The following is a 23,152-nucleotide window of genomic DNA, read 5'->3' as shown; positions in this document are numbered from 1 at the left end:
TAGTATGACTTGATGTTCGACAAACCAACCAACCTTTCCCATTAGGGGATTTACAGTTAATAATAGCCCTTATAATCAATTAATTCATAAAATACATAATCTAACGATACAGATCAAACAATATACTGAAAAATAAGCCGAATGCATTATGATCCTTGCAAAATTATCACTGCAAAGCAGGCTGAGGCATTCATTTTATATACTACAACCATAGAAAAATTAGTAAATTGAGCCTTTTTATTTTTTTTAAAGTAGAGTGTTTCTTTAAATGCGATCTCTAGATTAGGATAAAGACAAGCCCAACTATGGTGTCAGAACTTTTTAAAATCCCATTTTAACCTCAGCGTTTTAATTTCAGCTGAAGAAAAAAAATCTGTAATTATTTGTGTGTAAAAATGTTTGTTGCTAAAACACTTTCTCCCATCCTAGTGTACAAACCCCAAATCTGGAAAAGTAGAGGTTTTGTAAAATGCAACTTTGTAAAAGATTAAGATACTCCTTATATAGCCAAGCATGAAAAAGTTTATGCGGTTATTGTGGACCTTTTCAAAAACCTTGGTCTCATTTTTTTTGCAGTATGTTGCAGCCATCAAAATCAAAATGTAACCTTGTCAATGACAACATCTGCACTTTTTTTTGTACTATTGTCAATTAAATAAAAGTTTTTTTGTTTTTTTTAATCACAGATTCTTGCTTTTTTACATATTACAAAATGTCTCTTTTTTCAAAATTGGGAGTTGTAACATTTACAGGCAGCTAAGTTTTTTTTCCCCCAGAAAGCTTGGTGTTTTTTTCAGAAAGCAAGTTTGGGGCTTGACTACAGTCTCTGATCAATTAAAGGCGGAAATGTTCAAATCCCATTCAGCGACAACGAGTGCAAATTGACAATTCAAACTCTACAGCAGCAAAGGACAATGTAAACTCTGACTGACTTACTAATCATCAAAGCAGTTAAATTAAATTATCACAATTAGCAAGCCAGTATGCTAATCAGTAATGCAGTTAAAGGGATAATTTGCCCAAAGATTTTCATTTTGTCATCATTTACTCACCCTTGGTCTTGTTTTAGACCTTTATGCATTTCTTTTGTCTGTTGAGAGCAAAAGAAGATATTTCGAAAAATGCTGAAAACCTGTAACCATTGACCTCCATAGTATTTGTTTTTCCTATTATGGAAGTCAGTGGTTACAGGGTCCCAACATTCTTCAAAATATATTCTTTTTGTTCAACAGAAGAAAGAAACTCATAAAGGTTTGAAACCACCTGAGGGTGCATAAATAGTAAGTAAATGTTCCTTTTTAGGTGAACTGGAGCAGTGTTTCCCAACCCTGTTTCTGTAGGCAAACCAACAGCACATATTTTGGATGTCTCCCTTTTCTGACCCATTCATTTCAGGTTTTGAAATCTCTTCTAATATCCTGATGAGTTGATTCAGATGTGTTTGATTAGGAAGAGGTTGAAAATGTGTACTGTTGGTTTGCCTTCAGGAACAGGGTTGGGAAACACTGAACTAGAGTATCCCTTTAACAGAAATCACTAAGAAAGACACTAAAAAGACCATTGTACATCATAACTGCTATTAACGTTCAAAGCAGTTGTGTTTCTGTGGATATATAGGATGTGTGTGTGTATGTGTGTGTGTGTGTGTGTGTGTGCGTGTGTGTGTGTGTGTGTGTGCATCTTTCGCTGTGTCTTTGTGGAGGTAATGAGTCCCCCAGTCGTCTTCTCCTTTTGTTTAGGGGGTTTTTATGGCCTTCTCCCCTGAAACAGAAGGAGAAGAGGAGCTGAGTTAACACCTCCACCCTACAAATAAGCAGTGAGAGAATAGCAATGCCGCTGATATATTCAAACCAAAGTTTTTTGGGGGGAAAAATCTGTTATGTAAATCTAAGAAGGGAATGAAGAGATGTTAAAACAACTTACCATTTTGTACTATATCGGAGCCATCCTGTAATTTAACACAAAAGGATTCAATATTAGTAAATGGAAGACTGACAGTGAAGTTTATTGTGACAAGCATTATACAGTAGGTTGTTTAGAAGCACACTCACATCTTTTGGTTTCAGGACTGGTTGTGGCATCATGCGTCCGAGCCCCTGTACAATCCAGCCAACCATACTTCAAGTTAAAAAATAATAATGCATGTCATTATTTAAAATATATCCAAACAATTGGTTTAGATCTAAAAAAACAAACAAATACAAAGCAAAAACAAGCACAAAAACAGATTACAGATTAACAAAAGACCAAATAAAAAACAAAACATAAACTAAATATAATTAAAGACAAATCAAATGAAAACGTAACTAACAAAGATGAAAATAAAACAAAAGCAAAAAGAACATTAGGAAAAAAAAATATGTAAATCCAACATGTAAAGCAAAAGCAAACATAAAAAATCAAAACAAAGCAGAACTGAAACATACAAGCAATACAAAACAAAATAAACATAAACTAAACAGGCAAAAAGTAACCAAAAACATCCAACAAATAATGAATTCAAATTCTGTAAAAATTAAATTAATAAAACAAAAATTAAACAAACAAACAAAAAAGTAATAAAAACAAACAAACAAACAAAATTGTAAACAACAAAACAAACATGATGTTAAACAAAAAGTAACACAAAAACAATAAACAAAACCAAATAAATGAATAAATCAAACAAACAGACAAACAAACAAACAAACAAACAAACAAACAAACAAACAAACAAACCCTAAAACAAAAAAAACTAACAAAACCAGAACTGAAACTGAAAAATATATAAGCAAAACAAAACAAAACAAACAAAAACTAAACTGACAAAAAGCAACCAAAATATCCAACAAATAATGAATTCAAACTCTGAAAAAAAAGATTAATAAAACAAAAAATAAACAAAACATAAATAAAACAAAAACTAACGCTGTAAATAACAAAACAAACACAACACAACTAAAAAAAAACTAACAATCAAACGCAATACAAAACAAAACTAAACAGACAAAAATAAACTAAAAGATCCAACAAATAATAAATTCAAACGGTGTAAAAATTTAATTAATAATACAAAAATTAAACAAACGAAACATAAACAAAACCAAATAAATAGTTAAAGAAAACAAAACAAACTCTGTTAAACAAAAAAGAAACACAAAAACTAAATAATAAAAAATAAAAAATGTATTAATTAAACAAACAGACAAACACACAGAAAATCTAACAAAACAAGAACTAAAACATATAAAAGCAAAACAAAACAAAGCAAACAAATGCTAAACGAAAACGTACTTGTTGCCTTTGGAGTCTTCAGCTGCTTTGGGCTGCTCAGGAGCTGCAGGTGTAGGTGCGGGTGCAGGTGCAGGTGGAGCTGCAGGTGGAGGAGGAGGTGCTGGGGCTGGTGCAGGTGGAGGAGCAGGGGTTGGGGCAGGTGCAGGTGCTAATGACAAAAAAAAACACAATCACACATACAGTTAAAGTCAGAATTATTAGCCCTCCTCAATTATTAGCCCCCTGTACGGTACATTTATTTCTAAACATAATAGTTTTAATAACTCATTTCTAATAACTGATTTTTCTTAGCTCTGCCATGATGACGGTACATAATATTTGACTAGATATTTTTAGGATACTAGTATTCAACTTAAAGGGACATTTAAAGGTTTAACTACAGGTAGGTTAACTAGGCAAGTCATTGTATAACGATTGTTTGTTCTGTAGACTATCGAAAAATCTAGCTTTAAATATAAAATTCCATGATATTCCAGAAATTCATGAAAAGCCCTGATTGTTGAAGGTTTACCTGGCTCTTGTTTGCAGGGAGTCACAGGAGCAGAAGCAGGTCTTTGGGCAGGGGTTTCTGCAGCAGACGGAGGACGAAGATGCATAGGAGACTGAGGAATGACCTTCTCAAAACCATGCTTGATCCATTCTATTACCCTGAAAGAGAATGAGCAGGCAGATCTGAAGCCGAGTTCTACCATGATTGACTGATTAGTGTTTGACAGCTGATGATCGGATACCTGGGAGAGAAGGGCACGTTGGTGGCGTCCGTCTCCTCATCAGACACAACCTCCACCACTGGAATATCAGCCACCAGATCATCTGCTGACAGTCGCAATCAGGACACTGGTGTCATTTCTCTTCACTGCATTCACATTCTCTCAGAATAATCATTGCCAAGGGTTTACAAAAATCAAACAATGACTACGTTTACATGGACATCAGTAATGAAATGATTTGCCTTAATCTGAATAAGACAATAATATGATTAAGGTGTTTACATGAGTTGCTTTTTGAGAGTTCATGATCTCGTTTTACATGTTATAGACATAGATCGGTTACCATCATTGCGTCAGCACGCTATTCAACATTTCCTTCAGAGTTTCATGTAATTTCAGGTGTTTCATTTTTAATTCTTCGACTTTAACTTCAGTTCGACACTTTCGATTTCATTTAGGAACATTTCATGCATGCCCCTATGACAAACTGAGGTATTGGATGAGAATCGGAAGTAAGGACTGGTGGGAGAGTGTTGTTTTAATGAAATTTGATAGCGCACATCGAATGAAAAGAAAAAACCTCAGCATTTCACGGTGTGTGTGTGTGTCTGTGGTCCTTCACTTACTCAGTAGGTGCAGAGAATAGTGTCAAACAGCCGTGTGTGTGTGTGGAATATCCAGTCACAAAATTCGGCAAAAAGTCCTACATGATGGTAATAGTTTGATTGCGGTGTTTACATATCTGCACTTTAATAATGAAGCTAAAATAGGAATACTCCATGTAATTCGATTTCTGTTTTTTCGTTAATGACTTTAGTTGGATTAAGGTCATCAAAAATTGCTGTTTACAAGGTAAACTTTTAATCAGAGTATTGTCTTAATCACATTAAAATTGGAGCATTGATGCCCATGTTTTACTCAGAGAACAAACACTTGAGATGCAACATCTCATTTTCAACCAGGTCCCATTAAAGACCTTACAATTAACAACAAACACAGTTACATATAATGAAGCTCTTCCTCATCACAAACTTCACCAACCAACCAACCTGTTACTGCTGAAAACAATTTTGTATGGCTCTAAATAAATAAATAAATCAATCAAACTAATGATTTGAAAAACATTTACATCGGCTGCTTAACTGTAAATAAGACATGTGAGTTGACGAATGGATGAAAAGAGGAAGTAGATATAAAGGAAGTTGGTAAGCTATTCCACTCAGGGTTCAGAAATATGGGTTTGTTTTTGACTAGAAATAGTTTTTGAGACGTTTTATGACTCTCAAAAACATTTTGTGCTTGGAATTATAAACTATAAAATGCTGGGTTATATTTGTGGCAAATTTGGACAAACCCAAAGTTCAGATTTAATTTTTAAACAATTTTTTTTTAACCCGGTGCTTGAGTTTGTTTATACTGTCCTATTATCTGTCATAATTAATCATCACTGTAATAAAATTGTTAATTTGGACACTTCTCCATATCTCATACACTTTAAACAGGGTATAAAAAGGGTGAAAATTAAGTAATACCATAGTAAAACATTTGTAAAAGTTTTCATATTTACTCAATGAAAGGTTGCTCATCATATACAATATTTTAGTTGTAAAAATTAAGTTTATGACCATTATGATTATAAGTGCTTTATATCAAGAGGCTGGACTTACCACGGACATTTTTGATCTCTTGAACCTGTAAAGAAATGGAAAACACAAAGAACTCTTCATACAACTTATCTTGGTGTTAAAATAAGGAGACAGCTGCTCTACACTCTCAGAAATAAAGGTGCGAGAGCTGTCACTGGGGTGGTACCTTTACAAAAGGTACACATTTGTACTTGAAGGGTCCATATTGGTACCTCAGAAGTATATATTAGTACCTACAAATTTTAAGAGGAACACTTTTGGTCTTTTTAGGTACTCATATGTACCCTTGAAGTATTAATATGGACCTTTTAGGAACAAATTTGTACCTTTTGAAAAGGTACCATCCCAGTGACAGCTCATGTACCTTTATTTCTGAGAGTGTAGATTGCCTTGTACTTTTGTCTTTGCCTATATTGTTAATAAGTATAATTTATAATGAGTGTAATTTCTATAATAAGTATATTTTGTATTTTACAATGTTATTAAAATAAGTTTAGAGAACATATCAGTGCTTCTTCAACTTTTGACACGTTTGGCTCTAAATTCAGAAACTAGAAAATAAACTCATTTAAATGGGTCCTACTATTTTTTTTGTTTTTTTGAGGATGGCTCCGCCCACTTCTGGAAAGGGGGCGAGAAGCAACAGCTCATTTGCATTTAAAAATATACACAAAAAATCAATGAGCATTTGCAGAAATGAAACTGAAATAGAAACTTAAAGACTCTTTGTGAACACCTGAGATTTATATGATATATTTTATATGACATATTTTAAATAAAACATAATAGGACCCTTTTAAAACAGACCTACAATTTAAAAACTGCTTTATCTTACTTTTATACACTTACAGTTCACCTCCTGTGATGTTTTTTCTTTTTTATAAATTTCCCAAATTATGTTTAATGGAGCAAGAAATTTTCAAAGTATTTACTATAATATTTTTTCTTCTAAAGAAAGTCTTATTTCTTTTATTTAGGCTAGAATAAAAGAAGTTTTTAATTTTTTTATAACCATTTTAAGGGCAATATTATTAGCCCCCTTAAGCAATGTTTTTGTTTCAAGTATCTACAGAATTAACCAACGTTATACAATGACATGCCTAATTACCATAACTTGCCTAATTAACCTAGTTAAGCCTTTAAATGTCACTTTAAGCTGAATACTAGTATCCTGAAAATTAGAAATGAGTTATTAAAACTATTATGTTTAGAAATGTGTTGAAAAAAATAAATACAGGGGACAAAAAATACCGGGGGGGACAAAAAATACAAAAAATGGGACAAAAAAATACAGGGGGGCTTTTAATTTAGGAGGGCTTATAATTCAGACTTCAACTGTACATGTAAAAATTGCAAATAAATAAAATAAGGCATTTTAATGCAATCTCAATATAACTAATGTTAGTTTTATGTAAGATTATGGTTGAAGAAACACCCATATGTGATGCTTACAGTATGTATAAGCAAGCCGACTGTTTTAATCTGCAAGCCATGCAAGCATTTGGCAGAGCATTATGATCACTTTAATATATCTGAAGCTCAATTTAAGAGCATTTCTAATCAAGAGGGATTTGATTTGAAGACTCAGCCTATGTAAGAACCACCCAAAGCAGACAAGCTTGTGTTTGCAACTTTAATGTGCTGTAAAAATAAATACAGTAATGATAAGCTGTAAGGATTTTATTAGAACTAACTAAAAATGCATTGGTATTTAGCTGTTCTACATGCTTTTGATTACTGTGTGCAAACAGAAACGCAGGCAAGGTTCATAAAGAAGCTTGTTTGGTTCCCTAGTAGCTCGCATTTCCAGTTTATAGGCCAGATTATTGTGTCTGCATCTTAAAGGGGACATATGACTGTGCAGTTATATATAGATATAAACCTACAGTTAAAGTCAGAATTATTAGCCCTCCTGAATTATTAGCCCCCCCTATACATTTATTTATTTAAGGGAAAGAAGATTATGATTTAACACATTTCTAATCATTATAGTTTTAATAACTCATTTCCAATAACTGATTTTTTTTAACTTTGCAATGATGACAGCACATAATATTTGACTAGATATTTTTATGAAGCTTAATGTGACATTTAAAGGCACTAGAAAAAAAAATGCTTGAGGAGGCTAATAATATTGACCTTAAAAGTATTATTAAAACTGCTTTTATTTTAGCTGAAATAAAACCAAAAAAAAAAATTCCAGAAGAAAAAATATTATAGGAAATACTATGAAAAATTCCTTGCTCCGTTAAACATCATTTGGGAAATATTTGAAATAGGAATTCACAGGAGGGCGAATAATTAAGACTTTAACTGTATATTAAGAATGATCAATATTTACTGAAACTAAAGCTTAATGTTGAACATCAGACATTAAATATCATTATCTTTACAGCAGCTAATGTGGAAAAGTGTGAATATGGCCCCTTTAATGTTGACACAGCGAGCATGATCCTGCCATGGTTTGCTTTAGAAACACTGTACTTACTGGAGGATCCACTTTAACCACTGGAACAACTGCAGGCTGAATGGAAATGTAATAAAACTCTCACAGAAGCTCCTTAAAAAACCTAAAGACACCTTTGAGACTGTGCATGTGCTCTGGCAGGACACTAACTTCATTAAAACTACAGTTACATGGTATATATATATATATATATATATATATATATATATATATATATATATATATATATATATATATATATATATATATATATAAGGATTTTTAGCAAGAGACTGGCTTTAGCAGGTAATCCATGGTGTTTTGCTATTTGTACATGTTTTGAGAAATGCACTTACTGTTTTGCAAACTGAGAAATGTACTCAAGTGACTGAGAAAAACTGTAATAGGCTAATGGGATTTCTTAAAGTTAACTTAATATTGTTCATTTGTTTGACTGTTGTAAGACTACAACTAATTAAAAAAACTATAAATTATTTGATTTAATGAAACAATTAAAAAAAAAAGTCAGCAAACTTTTATTTACATTGAATAACCTAATAAAGGGGGATCAATTTGTAAATTTAGACTAAGTTTAAATTAATTCGAAGTGACTGGATTATTATTAAACACATGAATGATCATCCTTCATAAATACAAGCCCATACAAATCATTAATATGCTTCACTTATTCCGATATGCTTAACTAATGAGCTTATTCAGTAAACTGCAGCAAATCCAGTAAACTTGCAGGAAGAAATATGAATAAATGAGCATGAAAGCATTGGATAAATAAGCAAATAAGTGATCTGCCTGCACCAAGCCTCGGTGTGTTATTGTGGGATTTGTGGAGGCGTGCTGTGTGTGTGTCTGTATACCTCGGTGACCTCTTCAGGCTCTGTGTGACCCTTGTATTTCTCATCCGGCTGAGGAACCACTTTTCCAAGACCTTGCACAATCCAGCCTATCATTCCAGCCCTGATGGAGGAACAGATACAGTGAAGTCCATCAGCAGCGGTGAGGGTGTGAATGAATGCAAAGGAGCTGATGTGCTCTATGTGTACTCTAGGTGGCGGCAGAGGACGGTATAAAAGCAAAACAGCTTTAGCCAGAGAGAAAAAAGTAAAGCAGGAGCCTTTGATAAATACATAAACTTTCCATTCTGGGTAGTTAAAAGCTTTTGAAAGAAGTCTCTTATGCAGATTATTTTGCCTATTTCTTATTATTAATTCATTTATTCATTCATTCATTCATTCATTCACACATATATATATATATAATGCACCTAGCTAGTTTCAATTTGAAAATAGTTTAAAATTAAATGTATTCCTGTGAAGCAAAACTTCATTTTCAGGCTTCAGTGTTTGTTGTGATTCTTCAGAAATCCTTCTAGAAAACTATCAAATACTGATTTGCTGCTGATTTAATAACTTTGTGAAACTGTTAGATAAAAGTAAGACAAAAATAAAATAAACAAAATCCACCAAATAAAAAATAAAATATAACAAACAAACAAACAAACAAACAAACAAACAAACAAACAAACAAATAAACAATTAAACAAATAAATAAATAAACAAACAAATAAATAAATTAATAAACAAATAAATAAATAAATAAATAAATAAATAAATAAATAAATAAATAAATAAATAAATAAATAAATAAATAAATAAATAAATAAAATCATTCATTTTCCTTCAGCCTATTCCTTTATTCATCAGGGGTCGCCGCAGCGGAATGAACAGCCAACTTATCCAGCATATGTTTTACACAGCAGACGCCCTTCCAGCTGCAACCCAGTACTGGGAAACATCCGTACACACTCATTCACACACATACACTACGGTCAATTTAATTTATCCAATACACCAATAGTGCATGTATTTGGACTGTGGGGGAAACTGGAACACCCAGAGGAAAATCACGCCAACATGGGGAGAACATTCAAACTCCACACAGAAATATAAATAAATAAATAAATAAATAAATAAATAAATAAATAAATACAAACTGAATTGATTCAAGTAAAAAATAAAATGTTTTTTTTTTCTGCAAAAACCGTTCTTTGCATTTTTCTAATGCTGGAAATATTATCAGTTTCACAAAACAAATTATTCAGTGACAACTGTTTTCAACATTCATAATAATAACAATTATTAATAACTAAGATCAAGATTAAAGAAAGATCATGTAAAACTAAAAACTATATTGATGTAAAAAAAAAATCAGCTTTTACTAAAAAAAGTAAATAAATAAAAAAAATTATATATATATATATATATATATATATATATATATATATATATATATTCCAATTTAACACATAATTAAAAAAAAGTTATTTTAATAAAATTTTTATGTTTTTTTCAAATATATATATTTATACAACAGTTCTGTCTGGTTCTCGAATCTGATTGGCTGATAGCCGTGAGATATTAAAGCAATATGAGCACTCGTACAGCCTCTTTACCCTTGTGTATTACTCCGCTCACACTAGGACTAAAATGGGACTAAACAAGTTTGACAAATATTGCAGCAGTTGGACAACATAATGTACTTTTGACGTTTTTTTAGGCAAGAATGTAGTTGTTTAGATTGCAACTTTGCAGTTTATTTATAAGGATAGTGCCTATTTTAAATAATTTTGACGATTTAGCACGTAGGCGGCCATCAGCCTGTCATACAGAGCAGGTTGACGTTCCACCACAAGATAGCAACAGAGATCACATAATAAGTCCTTAGGGGAGAAAAACTGTAAATTTCAAACTACAGCTGATCAAATCGTTATATAACAGGTGACATTCTGAATCGATCTCTCTCTTTTGTATGTTGTAGTGCTGTATTTAGACCATAGTAATCTGATAGTTTTTGCTTTGCTCTGGCTTTTTCAGGGTTAATGATTGTAATATCTTGATTGCAACAGAGAAATACTTGGAAATCTCTGTAGGCCGATGGCATTTCATGCCGTTCAGCCTTATAATCTTAAGATGTGAACAAAATCACTTGTTTTGTCATCACTTTAGACATTACGCTACACAACAACCAAACACTAGCTCTAAAGTGACATTGGTGAATTAATAACAGTTTCTGCTGTTCTAACGGACAGCTGCAGATGTGAACGAGGGGTGGAAGAAAGTAGTTCCTCATACAAAAGGGTTTTTAGACTCTCCGTGTTTGATTTTCTTTTTTATATAAGCAATTATGCCTGTCGAACTGTTGTATAAACACAATATAACACTCGTAGCAGTGCAATATGGCTGTATATCGGCACTACTGGGACACTAAGGCACTTGGCCTGCAGCCTTTAAGCCAACGCACCCCTACCACCAGTGCCGATATACAGCCATATCGCACTGCTACTCGTGTGAGATATATATATATATATATATATATATATATATATATATATATATATATATATATATATATATATATATATATATATATATATATATATATGTTTCTCCAGATTTATGATTTATGGTGTGTTTCAGTGTTTCAACTCAATTCTTGTTTTATTCAGTAAAAAACGATGATATTTCTTCTACATTTAAAATTTGTCACACCGTTTTTTTGCAAAGAAATATAACAAAAATAAAGAAATATAAAAAAAATAAAGCGATGTATTTTCAGCACCTGCTTATATTCATTTTTAGACAACACAATAACATTGTTTTTAACATCTGAAAACTTCTAGAAGAAAAAAGAAGCTCTAAATGAAATTATTAATCCGGTAATTTGTGAAGAAATGTAATCAGTTCTTAATAGAATAACACAAATGTTAGCATTTTACTCAAACACACACCTGACAAAAATCCAGTAAAACCAGAGAAATGTCATATATATATAAATATATATGAAATATTTTAGGGAAGCCAGTAGTCTGCAAATTGAAATGCTAAAGTTTATGTCTATTCAGCGTAAGGGTCTTTTGCCTTGAGCTGTTAGTATGGAAATACAGCTCAGTGCAATAAAGTCTCTTGCGTGTGGCATGTGGAGCATTAAATAAACTCTTCATGCAGTTTTGCAGTAAAGCTTTGCATGTTTGCGCAGGAGCTACATTCACTAGCAGACTACTCACTGGTCCGACGTGTTACTGCCATCCATGATACAGTGATGAAAAAATGTGTAATATTCATCAAAACATTCATATAACAGACACACACACACACACACACACACACACACACACACACACACACACACACACACACACACACACACACACACACACACACACACACACACACACACACACACACACACAGATACAGATGTGAAACACACAGCTACACAAAAATGCTTTAAACTACTGTATATTACAAAATAAGTACAAACTGAATCCATATGAGAGAAATCGTACCTGTTGCTCACTGCATTTGCCTCTAGCTGTTAAATTCATGGTAAACATAAATACAAAAATAAAATTAGTAAGAAAATGCAGAAACGTTTATGGATATTCTGTCTCAGAACTGTACTGAATTAAAACAATGAGTCTGAATGAACAAAAAGTAGATAAAAAACAGAGAAAGACAAGTTTAATTTCACTAATGTATTAATGTTTAGTTATTTTCTTGGCTTTATGTCGTAAATAGATTCAGAAAAAACAGCTGAAGTGATTTTCCCTTTAAATTAACTTATATAACTTAAGTAATTAAAAATATATATTTATATATATTTAAAAATGGTCAACCAAGAAATTATACAGGTAGTTTTTCCAACACAATCTCACGGCAATTCGTAACTTTTTGATTTAGTGGCTAATTGTACGAATTCCTACGATCTAATTCGTACAATTTAGTACGATTTGCTCATCCGCCAATGACGGTTGGGTTTAGGGGTGGGGTTAGGTGCCACGCCTCCTTTTTAAAAATCGTACAATTTCGTACGACTGAATTCGTACAAATCAGCCACTAAACTGTCAAAACGTAAAATACTTACGTTTTCTCGTGAGATCAGGCTGGTTTTTCAGAAAATGTAGTTCTATAAAACTAAATATATAGATTATAGACACATAAACTGTGCTAAGTACCAGGGGCGTTGCTAGACCTAATTTACATGCCCCAGTAAAAATTGCCTGTGCCCCAGTAAATGCATTGAGATATGATTTACTTCATATGCAAGTGTATTGAATAAGAATGATAATTCTGGAATAAAAACATTATTCTCTACGTGCAACCCAACCAACGCTGGTGAAAGCAATGTAGTTTAATCAAAAAGCAAACTGACGCATCTCTGCGTGTGCGCAGAGAACCCGCGCGCCTTTCGCATGAGCTGCTCCAACACAATCTCACGGCAATTCGTAACTTTTTGATTTAGTGGCTAATTCGTACGAATTCGTACAATCTAATTCGTACAATTTAGTACGATTTGCTCATCCGCCAATGACGGTTGGGTTTAGGGGTGGGGTTAGGTGCCACGCCTCCTTTTTAAAAATCGTACAATTTCGTACGACTGAACTCGTACGAATTCGTACGAATTAGCCACTAAACTGTCAAAACGTAAAATACTTATGTTTTCTCGTGAGATCAGGCTGGCTGCTCTTCTCCCGGTGCGAGTCCCGGTAGTTAACATGCGCGCCAAAAAAAACTTGCCGCTCATGCGTTGTAAAACTGGTGTAACAGGCTTTTTTGTTTTGCAAGTCAACAAAGCAAAAGTTTAAACAATATGATGGTGATCTTACTAAGCATGCCTCCTGATAGATTTTTTATGTATGAAACAAAAAGAAGCGATGAGGAGCTTGTCAGGAAAGTAAGACTTAATAAACCTAATTCTCTGCCATGTGTCAAGTCTAAGACAACAGATAATTCTATAAAGCATATTTTATTGTATTCTATTGAATTGTCTATATAATGTTATTAATATGAACTTAATATTCATGCAAAAGGTTTCTTAAATGATCTTAGCATATCACTCCAGTTGTGTAACATTGTTTTCCAGTTACATTTAAGATTATTTAGAATAAGAATTGTAAAATAACAATAATACTTTTATTTAAAATAAATATTTGTTTTGCATTTATATATATATATATATATATATATATATATGTAGAGCTTTATGTCTAGCAACGCCCCTGCTAAGTACGTTAACTCAATGCTTTTCTAAGGAAATGTACTGACGTCTTTCTGCGGTTGAAAAACTGATTCAGTGATTAAATGAGACACGATAGTAGGACCTACAATTCGTTAACAGTAAGTTGTATAGTTTGTTTCAACATAACTTAAAGTTCATTCATTGTTTTATCTTGACATAATTATAGTATCGCTTAGACATTTTACTTACTTTTCTTCAGTGTTGACACTGATGCCAGATGGTTCCGCCTTCACTAACCGCAAATAGGCTATGATTGGATGTTAGTTTTGTTCGTCAAAATAATCATTGGCTACCATTCATTTAGTCTATTTTTCCTTGATAAATTATATTTAAAGTATTAATCGCATAAAAATACTTCTTATTAATGCTCATGCAATAATACATTACTTAATCAATGCAGATTATTACTTTGTTTTTGCTGTCAGGTGATTAAAAACGTTTCACGTTCTCGGCATTAACATGATAAACTACTATACAATCTTATAGACCATTGTATTGTCAGAAGCCATGGGTTATTATTATTGTTAATATTATTATTATTATTATTATTATTATTACTAATATTGTTATTTAATTGTTGTTGTTGTTGTTGTTGTTGTTGTTGTATATATCTGAGCCTGAGCACGCTTACGTCATTGACAATGTGCTGTTCAGTTTAAGAAGCGCTCTCGCTCAGCACAGTCAAGATTTCTTCATACCGTTATATCATTTTAGTGGTTTAGGATGCAGCGACACGCAGTCAAATATTTCACCGAACTGATCCGCCACTTTTGACGCTCATAAACAATCATAAAATCCTCAAACTGCCGAAATTAGAAGGTTTGCTAAAGGTGCATCTGTGGTGCAGTGAGGGGTTTGCATCTTTAATAATCTACTACAGTTTGCATTCATTAAACAGTAAGAACGATTAATAAATTTATATGAAACAGGCCCTTAAAAGTCATGTCTCATCTTCAGTTTCGTGCTCAGGCACACCGCTTCCAATCGGGCACGCTCTGCATTGTTTGTGTGTTGCAGGTTACGTAATTTACGTAGGAATTTGCGTATTTGGCGGGACCATAGACATAATAAATATTTAATATTTATATTAATATAATATATTAAATAACAATTAATGAATAATCTATATTAATTTATTATCTATGGGCGGAACCACGGGCTGGGCCGCTCGGCGGTTGAGTCTGGGCCGCATGTGGTCCGCGGGCCGCCAATTGAATAGCCCTGCTTTAAGAACTGTTTTAAGATTTGTATAATTTAGCTACTGTAATAATTGTAAGCTAATAGCCTGTGCTATCAAACATTTTATGTATTTATTATTACATTTATTATTACATTAGATTACCCTTTTAGTCCAGACTTAATAGCAGTCTTAGCAATACCTTAACTTCAGCATTGCCCAGTTTGGATGAGTTCGCTGGCTGAGGAAGAGCACTGCTGAACCCCTGAGAAAGCCAACTCAAAACACCACTCTGAGAGCTAGAGAGAGAGAGAGAGAGTGGGGAGAGAGAGAGTAATTAGGTCTGGCTGGATTATAGCGTCTGAGACATTGAACACACACATGTACACCGAACACACACAAACATCACCTGTTTTCCTCGGAGACCTCCTCCTTTGGCTTGGAAGTTTCTGCAAAATAACATCATCAAAAATGAATGAGGAAAACTCTCAGGTCTGTAATTTTTTCCCGTGATGTGGTGATTCAGTGTTGGCCATTCATCAGAGACCGCAGTCACATTTGATAGAGCGCATAGTTACCTTGATTTGCCTCCTCCTTTTTTGTCGCCTCCTAAAGAACGGAAAGAGAGAGAATGAAAACCGAGTGTACGTAAAGTAGACTGATGTGTGTGTACATGAGCATTTACACAAACACACACACTCACCGGTGCAGCATCATTGGTCTTGTTTTTGTCCTCCTCTCCCAGTTTGCCAGGAGCATCAGGAGGCTGGGGAACAACCTTTATCACCCAGCTAAACATGCTGTCAAAACACACATTTACACAGAAAAAGCTCAATGTCAAATAAGATCTTTGAAAAGAATCATCTGAAACAGGGGTGCCCAAACTTTTTTTCTATGAAGAGCCAAAAACAAAACTTGACTGAGGGCTGTGGGCCGAAGGTAAATATATCAAACTGCATTACAAAGTAGCCAAAGTGGTCATTTCAGAATTTATTTCAAAATTTAAAACCATTTCTTTAATCGTATTGACTAATGCATTATAATTTTTTAAATACATTTTATAATAAACTTATTACAGTAAAAACAGACTTTTTTGTGCCTTGATTTGCTGACCGATGTCTTTAGCATTGTGCTCTATCCATCGAGTGACAGTATGTTCATTAAAAAAATCATATTCATTCACAGCATTTAGTTGAAACATTTAATTCAGGTTAGATTTTTTTGAAAACCAACCAACCAACCAACCAACCAACCAACCAACCAACCAACCAACCAACCAACCAAACAAACAGACAGACAGACAGACAGACAGACAAACAAACAAACAAACAAAACAAACAAACAAACAAATAAACAAACAAACAAACAAACAAACAAAAACAAACAAACTAACAAACAAACAAACGGTTACGTAAAATTAGAAATGAAAATGTCTATTTAAGGTATTCCTTAACCCTTCCCATCATTCTCCTTCTCTTTCAGATGGAACGGTGGTTCAAATCAAAGGTTACAATGGGCCTGCTTTGGTCTTTGGGCAGCTCTCATCTAAAAAGATCCTTTAAAAACTGTTTCTGGAGTACTGAAGCTCATCCTAAACAACATATTTTCACATGCACACTAAACAAAAAGCTGGGTTGTTGTAACCAAACGTTGGGTCAAGTATGGACAAACCCTATAGGTTTTTTTTCAATTGAATTTAAATTTCACTTTATTTTATACAATAAATGGACTGCTTCACTACAATGAATCAGATTGTCTAAAGCTACACTCTAAAAATGCTGGGTTGTAAACCAATGTTGAGTCAAATATGGACAAACCCTATGTTGGGTTCATTTTTACAATTAAATGTAGATTACCCCCCCACACACACACACAATGAATGTACTGCTTTAAAAGAATGAATCAGACTGTCTAACGATACACTCTAAAAATGCTGGGTTGTTACAACCCAACATTTTAAGAGTCTATCATTAGATTCTCAGATGAAATGGTGGTGCAAATTAAAGGTTACAATGGATCAACTTTGGGCCTAGTTTGAGCAGAACTGATCTAAAAAGATGCCTTAAAAGCTGTTTTTGGATCACTGTAACTCATCCTAAACAACACCTTTTCACATGTACACTAAACAAATGCTGGGTTGTTGTAACCGAATCATGGGTAAAATATGAACAAACCCTATGTTGGGTTCATTTTTACAATTAAAGTTCAATTACTTTTTTACACAATGAATGTACTGCTTCACTAGAATGAATCAGATTGTCTAATTCTGGACTCAAAAAATGCTGGGTTGTAAACCAATGTTGGGTCAAATATTGACAATCTCAACCACTGATTTATTCTAGTGAAGCAGTCCATTCGTTGTGTAAAAAAGTGTCATTTAAATTATTTTTGTTATCTTGTGCGAAAAGATAAAGAGCGAGCCTCTCCCATTCATTCTCTTTACTCTCTCTTTACCTTACTTTTACTCTTTACTTACTAGTAAGGAAACTTGTTGTACTCATTCCACTGAAGACATCCATTAGCCTACATATTTAATTTTGTTTGTTAAGTGCAAAGATTTGTTTCAAAACTATTTCTAAATTCAGTTCTAATTTCCAGCAAACTAATAAATGAACAATAATAACGAAGTGTGGTCAAAAAACTGAGTTACATCCAAACTCACGTCTTATTCTTATCCCCATATGGTGATGCAGATGTCTCCAAAACCCAACAGGAGGACAAATCTAAACTAGTTTTTATTAAAACAAATATAAATATGCATATAATAAATAATACTGCTAATGATGATAACGTTATACAAATGCAAACTGTCATGAATAAACTGAAAAAAGCCCCCTCCCCCAATATGAAGAAAGCATGGAGGCAGTGGTTTTTATATTTGTTGAAGAAAATAATAATTTTTGTAACATTTTAATCCTTTAATTGTTTTCATATGTAAAGATATTTGTGTATTGCTGTATATCCTGCGTGTGTTAAGCAATGTGTAAGTGTTTGAACCTGCATAGGCGCATAAAAAACGCGCTCTGTGCTGGACTTCAGATCAGCTTTTAGTTTGTCAATGGCACGGTCTATATTAGTTCCTCAAATAGCAACGTGACAACAATGCACCTTAACACACCTCCTTTTCAGACCAGCACACCCACTAGTCTACAAAGTAGCACAAATAAATTTGCTATTTAAACAACGTGGTGCAAAATATGAAAATTACGATTGCTCTGGTCTGAAAATAGCAACAAATCGCGCCATCCAAGTCTTATGTCTTATTGCGCCGGCTGTATGATAGGGCCCTGATTCATTCAAGTGAATCACTTTTTACAAACCGAGTCTTTCAAACATAGGGAAAGTTTCTACAAGCATTGGAAAGATCAATTTATTCTAGTGAATCAATTAAGCTGGATGGTTCATGTAGGCTATGAATAGATTAAACTATGATTCACAAATTCAATCAAGTGAACTGCTTGACCCTAAATAGTCCCATCATATGTATTGGAGTCCAAATTCAACTCATTTTAGTGAATCAGTTTGTTATTCGAATATGGTTCACTGATTCACGTATTTGTAATATGTGCCATTTTTGGTCTTTTTCTATTCAGCTTATTCTCCGCGTTCGAGCGGGCGCAGCCATTGGAATCTTTTTGGCTCGAGACTTCCGGTCTCATTCACTTCCACTCATTTTTAGACGTTAAAAACAGCTTGTTTTGCTGATTGATGTTGCAAACTGATGTTTTCTTATTATATTATTCTACTTTGTCTGTATAGTCGTGAAAACACTTGCGTGTAGAGCAAGTAGTTCGACCGTTATCTGCCGTTTATTATTCCCAGTCATTTCTTCCAAAGGCAGCTGAGTCGGAAGTTCTAAAACAATCGCAAAAACACAATAGAGTGTATTTACCTGCTAATGTTTGATGATGTTAACAACAAACAAATAAAGTTATTATTAATTACTCAAAATTAATATATATTAATAGAATCAATTATACATTTAATATACACATAATTAAATCTAGATCCAAATTTATATGCTGTCTAACTAATTAGATCTTTTCAGCAAATCATGCAATTTTCAATGTAAATACATGTTTTTATGCAGATTTATTACTTCACAAGAGGTGTATAAACCTAAATGCTAAGTATAATTTACATTTTTAAAATCAAGATTCTTAAAATAACTTAAAATAATGTCAATACTGCAAGAAGAAGTGAGCCAACAATTATTACAAGTTCCTGTATTGAAATTTAATAGACTGTCAATCATTTTCCACAAATGAGTTAGCTGATATATCTCGAATATGTATGGTTTTGGAGAGAATGTGAGTTAAAACGAATATGATTTTTCTTAGAAACCCTGTAACCATTGACTTTCAAAGCAAAAACAAATACTATGAAAGTCAATAGTTACCGGTTTCCAACATTTTTCGAAATATCTTCTTTTGCGTTGAACAGAAGAAATGCGAAATAAGAAGCACATTTTTAAAGCCCTGGTCTTGGTCTGAAACCAGTTGGCATGACATATTTGAATAAATCGCTTCTTCTAGCTCTTGGTCACCGGGGTTTTGCTCCAATGGGATCATGGCTGTTTGTGTGGGCTCATGTCATTGTTAATCACTGATAAATGCATCTGACCCTAATCTCTCCAAGCTTGAACACCTGTGGAAACAGCACAGGCCAACTGTACCTGCTCTACTTTACACCTGAGCACACACACAGATGTAGGCCGAGGCCGCAGACGCTTCGTTGGCCTGTTGAGGCTGTTAAAGGATTAGTTCACATCCAGAATGAACATTTACTGATGATTTAATCAACCCCTTGTCTTCCCTGATGCCCATTTTTTCATTCAGTTAAAAAGAAATGAAGGTTTTTGAGGAAAACATGGAGTTTATAGACTTCTTTAGTGCTCAGTGGTTTGAACTTTCAAACTGTAGTTTCAATGCAGCTTAATAGGCGTAACATGATCCAACTTTCCAATTAAGGGACTTATCTAGTAAATCAATCTGTAATTTTCTTATAAAAACCAAAGCTTTAAAACCTTTTTAACCATAAAGGCTTACATCCTAGAGCCAGAACCATTTAGAGCTGCGCTAAAACTGCAGTTTGGAAGTTCAAACCACTGGGCACCATAGAAGTCCACGTTATGGAGAAAAAACAAACACACTTTCTTTGTGATTATTTTCAACTGAAGATATAAATAACATATTCACTTTCAGAAATATTGCTACGAGATCTATCACTGCGGACAGTTCCTTTTTAAAACATGTGTGCCATAAGGGTCTATATTTATCAAAGGTATACAATTATTGAATGGTATCACTCCTTTTTAACAAATCGAACTCAGGCAGTCAAAGTAAATAATAGTTTGTCCCAAGGCAAATACAGTAGTTCTGGTGTCCCTCAGGGTTGTGTGAGCTCATCACTTCTATTTACTTTATATACTAATGAGTGTTCAAGTAGGCACTCACAGAATCTTATTTTTAGATACTCAGACCATACAGTAATTTTAAGTTTGCTAAACAAACAAGATCCTGTTTCTGTTTAGTTTTCTGAAATTGATTCATTTGTTGAGTGGTGCGATGGAAACTTTTTAAAAGTAAATACAAAAAAAAACGAAGGAAATAATCTTTGATCCCAAGTGTGTTCTCGAGCATTTACCAGTGTTTGTACATAATCAAGAAGTCACTCAGATACAGTCATACAAGTATTTGGGAATTTACATAGACGGGTCTCTAACATGGGACACTCACGTAAATTGGATCTGTGAAAAGCTTCACCAAAGACTGTATTTTCTATGAAGGTTATGGTTTTATGGTGTTGATAAGAAAATCATGTACTTATTTTATCAAGCTGTATTTGAAAGTGTTATCAGGTATGGTCTATCTACATGGTATGGCAATCTTTCTGAAATCTGAAATCAAAAATTTTCAATATTATCAGAATTGCTACAAGACTAATAGGATCTGAAACTTTCACTAGTATACAAACACTCTACGAGCAATGCACTCTGAATGAAGCGAAAAGAATTTGAAGTAACCCATCTCATGTACTCTTTCCATTTTACGATCTTTTACCTTCTGGTAGAAGATACAGAACTTTCCGCTGGAAGTGGAACAGACTGAAGAACTCTTTTATTCCAGTGTCAATCAGACTGTTAAACACTGATCGATAGTGCATATAATTCTTTTGCATGTTGACTTATTTTTAATTGTTGTTATGTCAGAACCTGCTGATGTGCTGTGTGAGTTCACAGAAAATTTCCCCTTGAGGGACAATAAAGTATACAAACAAACATTACTTATTACTTACTTCCAGGGCCTTTATATCGAAGTTGATATTAAGCCGCACCATATTGGTGTTTCGTAACATCTAGTTTTTATGGGGTGGGTTGCTAGCCCAACGTTCAACCCCCAACCAAGAGGGCTAGGACATTTACACATACACCATGGACAATTTAGCTTACCCAATTCACCTACATCAGATGTCTTTGGACTGTGGGGGAAACCGAAGCACACAGAGAAAACCCACGCGAACATGGGGAGAGTTAAAGTTATGTACTGTTTATTAAATTACGATGATTTAATGTGTAATACAGTGATACACTCTTTTGGGTTAAACAGTCTTCTACTGTTGCTGCTTTACAGTTTTATACTGTAGTTTTCACTGACATTTTTTTACAGTGCATTTTAGATGCATTTTAATGTGCAGTTACAGTACATATTGGTGTTTCGTAACATCTAGTTTTTATGGGGTGGGTTGCTAGCCCAACGTTCAACCCCCAACCAAGAGGGCCAGGACATATACACATACACTATGGACAATTTAGCCAACCCAATTTACCTACATCACATGTCTTTGGACTGTGGGGGAAACCGGAGCACCCGGAGAAAACCCACGCATGGGGAGAACATGCAAACTCCACACAGAAATGCCAACTGATCCAGCTGGGGCTCGAACCAGCGACCTTCTTGCTGTGAGGCGACAGTGCTACCCACTGTGCCACCATGTCACCCCAAGGTACAGATTAGTACCTACAAGTTTTTTTGTATACCTTTAAAATGCACTTTTTAAACAAACATATATCATATGTTTAACATCTTGTTACTGTAGAATTTAATGTGTTTGCTGAAGGTTTTATGTTGTAAATTTTATCGTACACATCAACAAAATGTGTTTTTACACAGAATTATATTGTTGATTTTAGGGTAATTGCTTGCTTGAGAAGTTACGATATCATAAATGTATGTTTTCACTGTAACAAGTTGTATTTTTTACATATATAGAGAGTTAAAGTTATGTACTGTTTATTAAATTATGGGGATTTAATGTATGTAATACAGTTATACACTCTTTTGGGTTAAACAGTCTTCTACTGTTGCTGCTTTACAGTTTTTTACAGTGCATTTTAGATGCATTTTAATGTGCAGTTACAGTAAATAGCACATTTATCGTATATGGCCATACACCCAAAGCACTTGTCTGTGCGCGGGTCTGTTGCATATATAATTCTGATATATGGAGATATATGCAAACTCCACACATGACCTGCAAGTTCATATTTGGATATTACATTCATTTTCCTTCAGTTTAGTCCCTATATTTATCAGGGGCACCACAGCGGAATGAACCGCCAACTTATCCCGCATATGTTTTATACAGTGAATGCCCTTCCAGCTGCAACCCAGTACAGGGAAACATCCATACACACTCATATGACCAATTTAGTTTATTCAATTCACCTATAGCACATGTTTTTGGACTGTGTGGGAAACTGGAGCACCGGAGGAAACCTACGTCAACACAGGGAGAACATGCT

General features: G+C 33.8%; 1 protein-coding gene across 1 annotated transcript in view; it reads right to left on the bottom strand.

The window, feature by feature from the left end:
• Positions 1–16,147, bottom strand: part of cngb1a (cyclic nucleotide gated channel subunit beta 1a) — a 60,426-nt gene extending 44,279 nt beyond the window's left edge. Inside the window, exons 1-14 of the mRNA XM_056478628.1 lie at positions 16,052–16,147; positions 15,927–15,957; positions 15,758–15,797; positions 15,551–15,647; positions 12,439–12,464; positions 12,157–12,171; positions 8,951–9,050; positions 8,118–8,153; positions 5,651–5,675; positions 4,005–4,089; positions 3,785–3,921; positions 3,274–3,421; positions 2,052–2,118; positions 1,924–1,948 (exon numbers count right to left, since the gene is read on the bottom strand). Of these exons, the coding sequence (XP_056334603.1) occupies positions 1,924–1,948; positions 2,052–2,118; positions 3,274–3,421; positions 3,785–3,921; positions 4,005–4,089; positions 5,651–5,675; positions 8,118–8,153; positions 8,951–9,050; positions 12,157–12,171; positions 12,439–12,464; positions 15,551–15,647; positions 15,758–15,797; positions 15,927–15,957; positions 16,052–16,147 (928 nt within the window). The remainder of the gene's footprint in view (positions 1–1,923; positions 1,949–2,051; positions 2,119–3,273; positions 3,422–3,784; positions 3,922–4,004; positions 4,090–5,650; positions 5,676–8,117; positions 8,154–8,950; positions 9,051–12,156; positions 12,172–12,438; positions 12,465–15,550; positions 15,648–15,757; positions 15,798–15,926; positions 15,958–16,051) is intronic.
• Between the last annotated feature and the right edge of the window lie 7,005 nt (positions 16,148–23,152).

Source organism: Danio aesculapii, chromosome 18 (genome assembly GCF_903798145.1).
Source record: "Danio aesculapii chromosome 18, fDanAes4.1, whole genome shotgun sequence".
In the NCBI taxonomy this organism is placed as follows: domain Eukaryota; kingdom Metazoa; phylum Chordata; class Actinopteri; order Cypriniformes; family Danionidae; genus Danio; species Danio aesculapii.
This window is presented reverse-complemented; position numbering and strand designations above follow the sequence as displayed.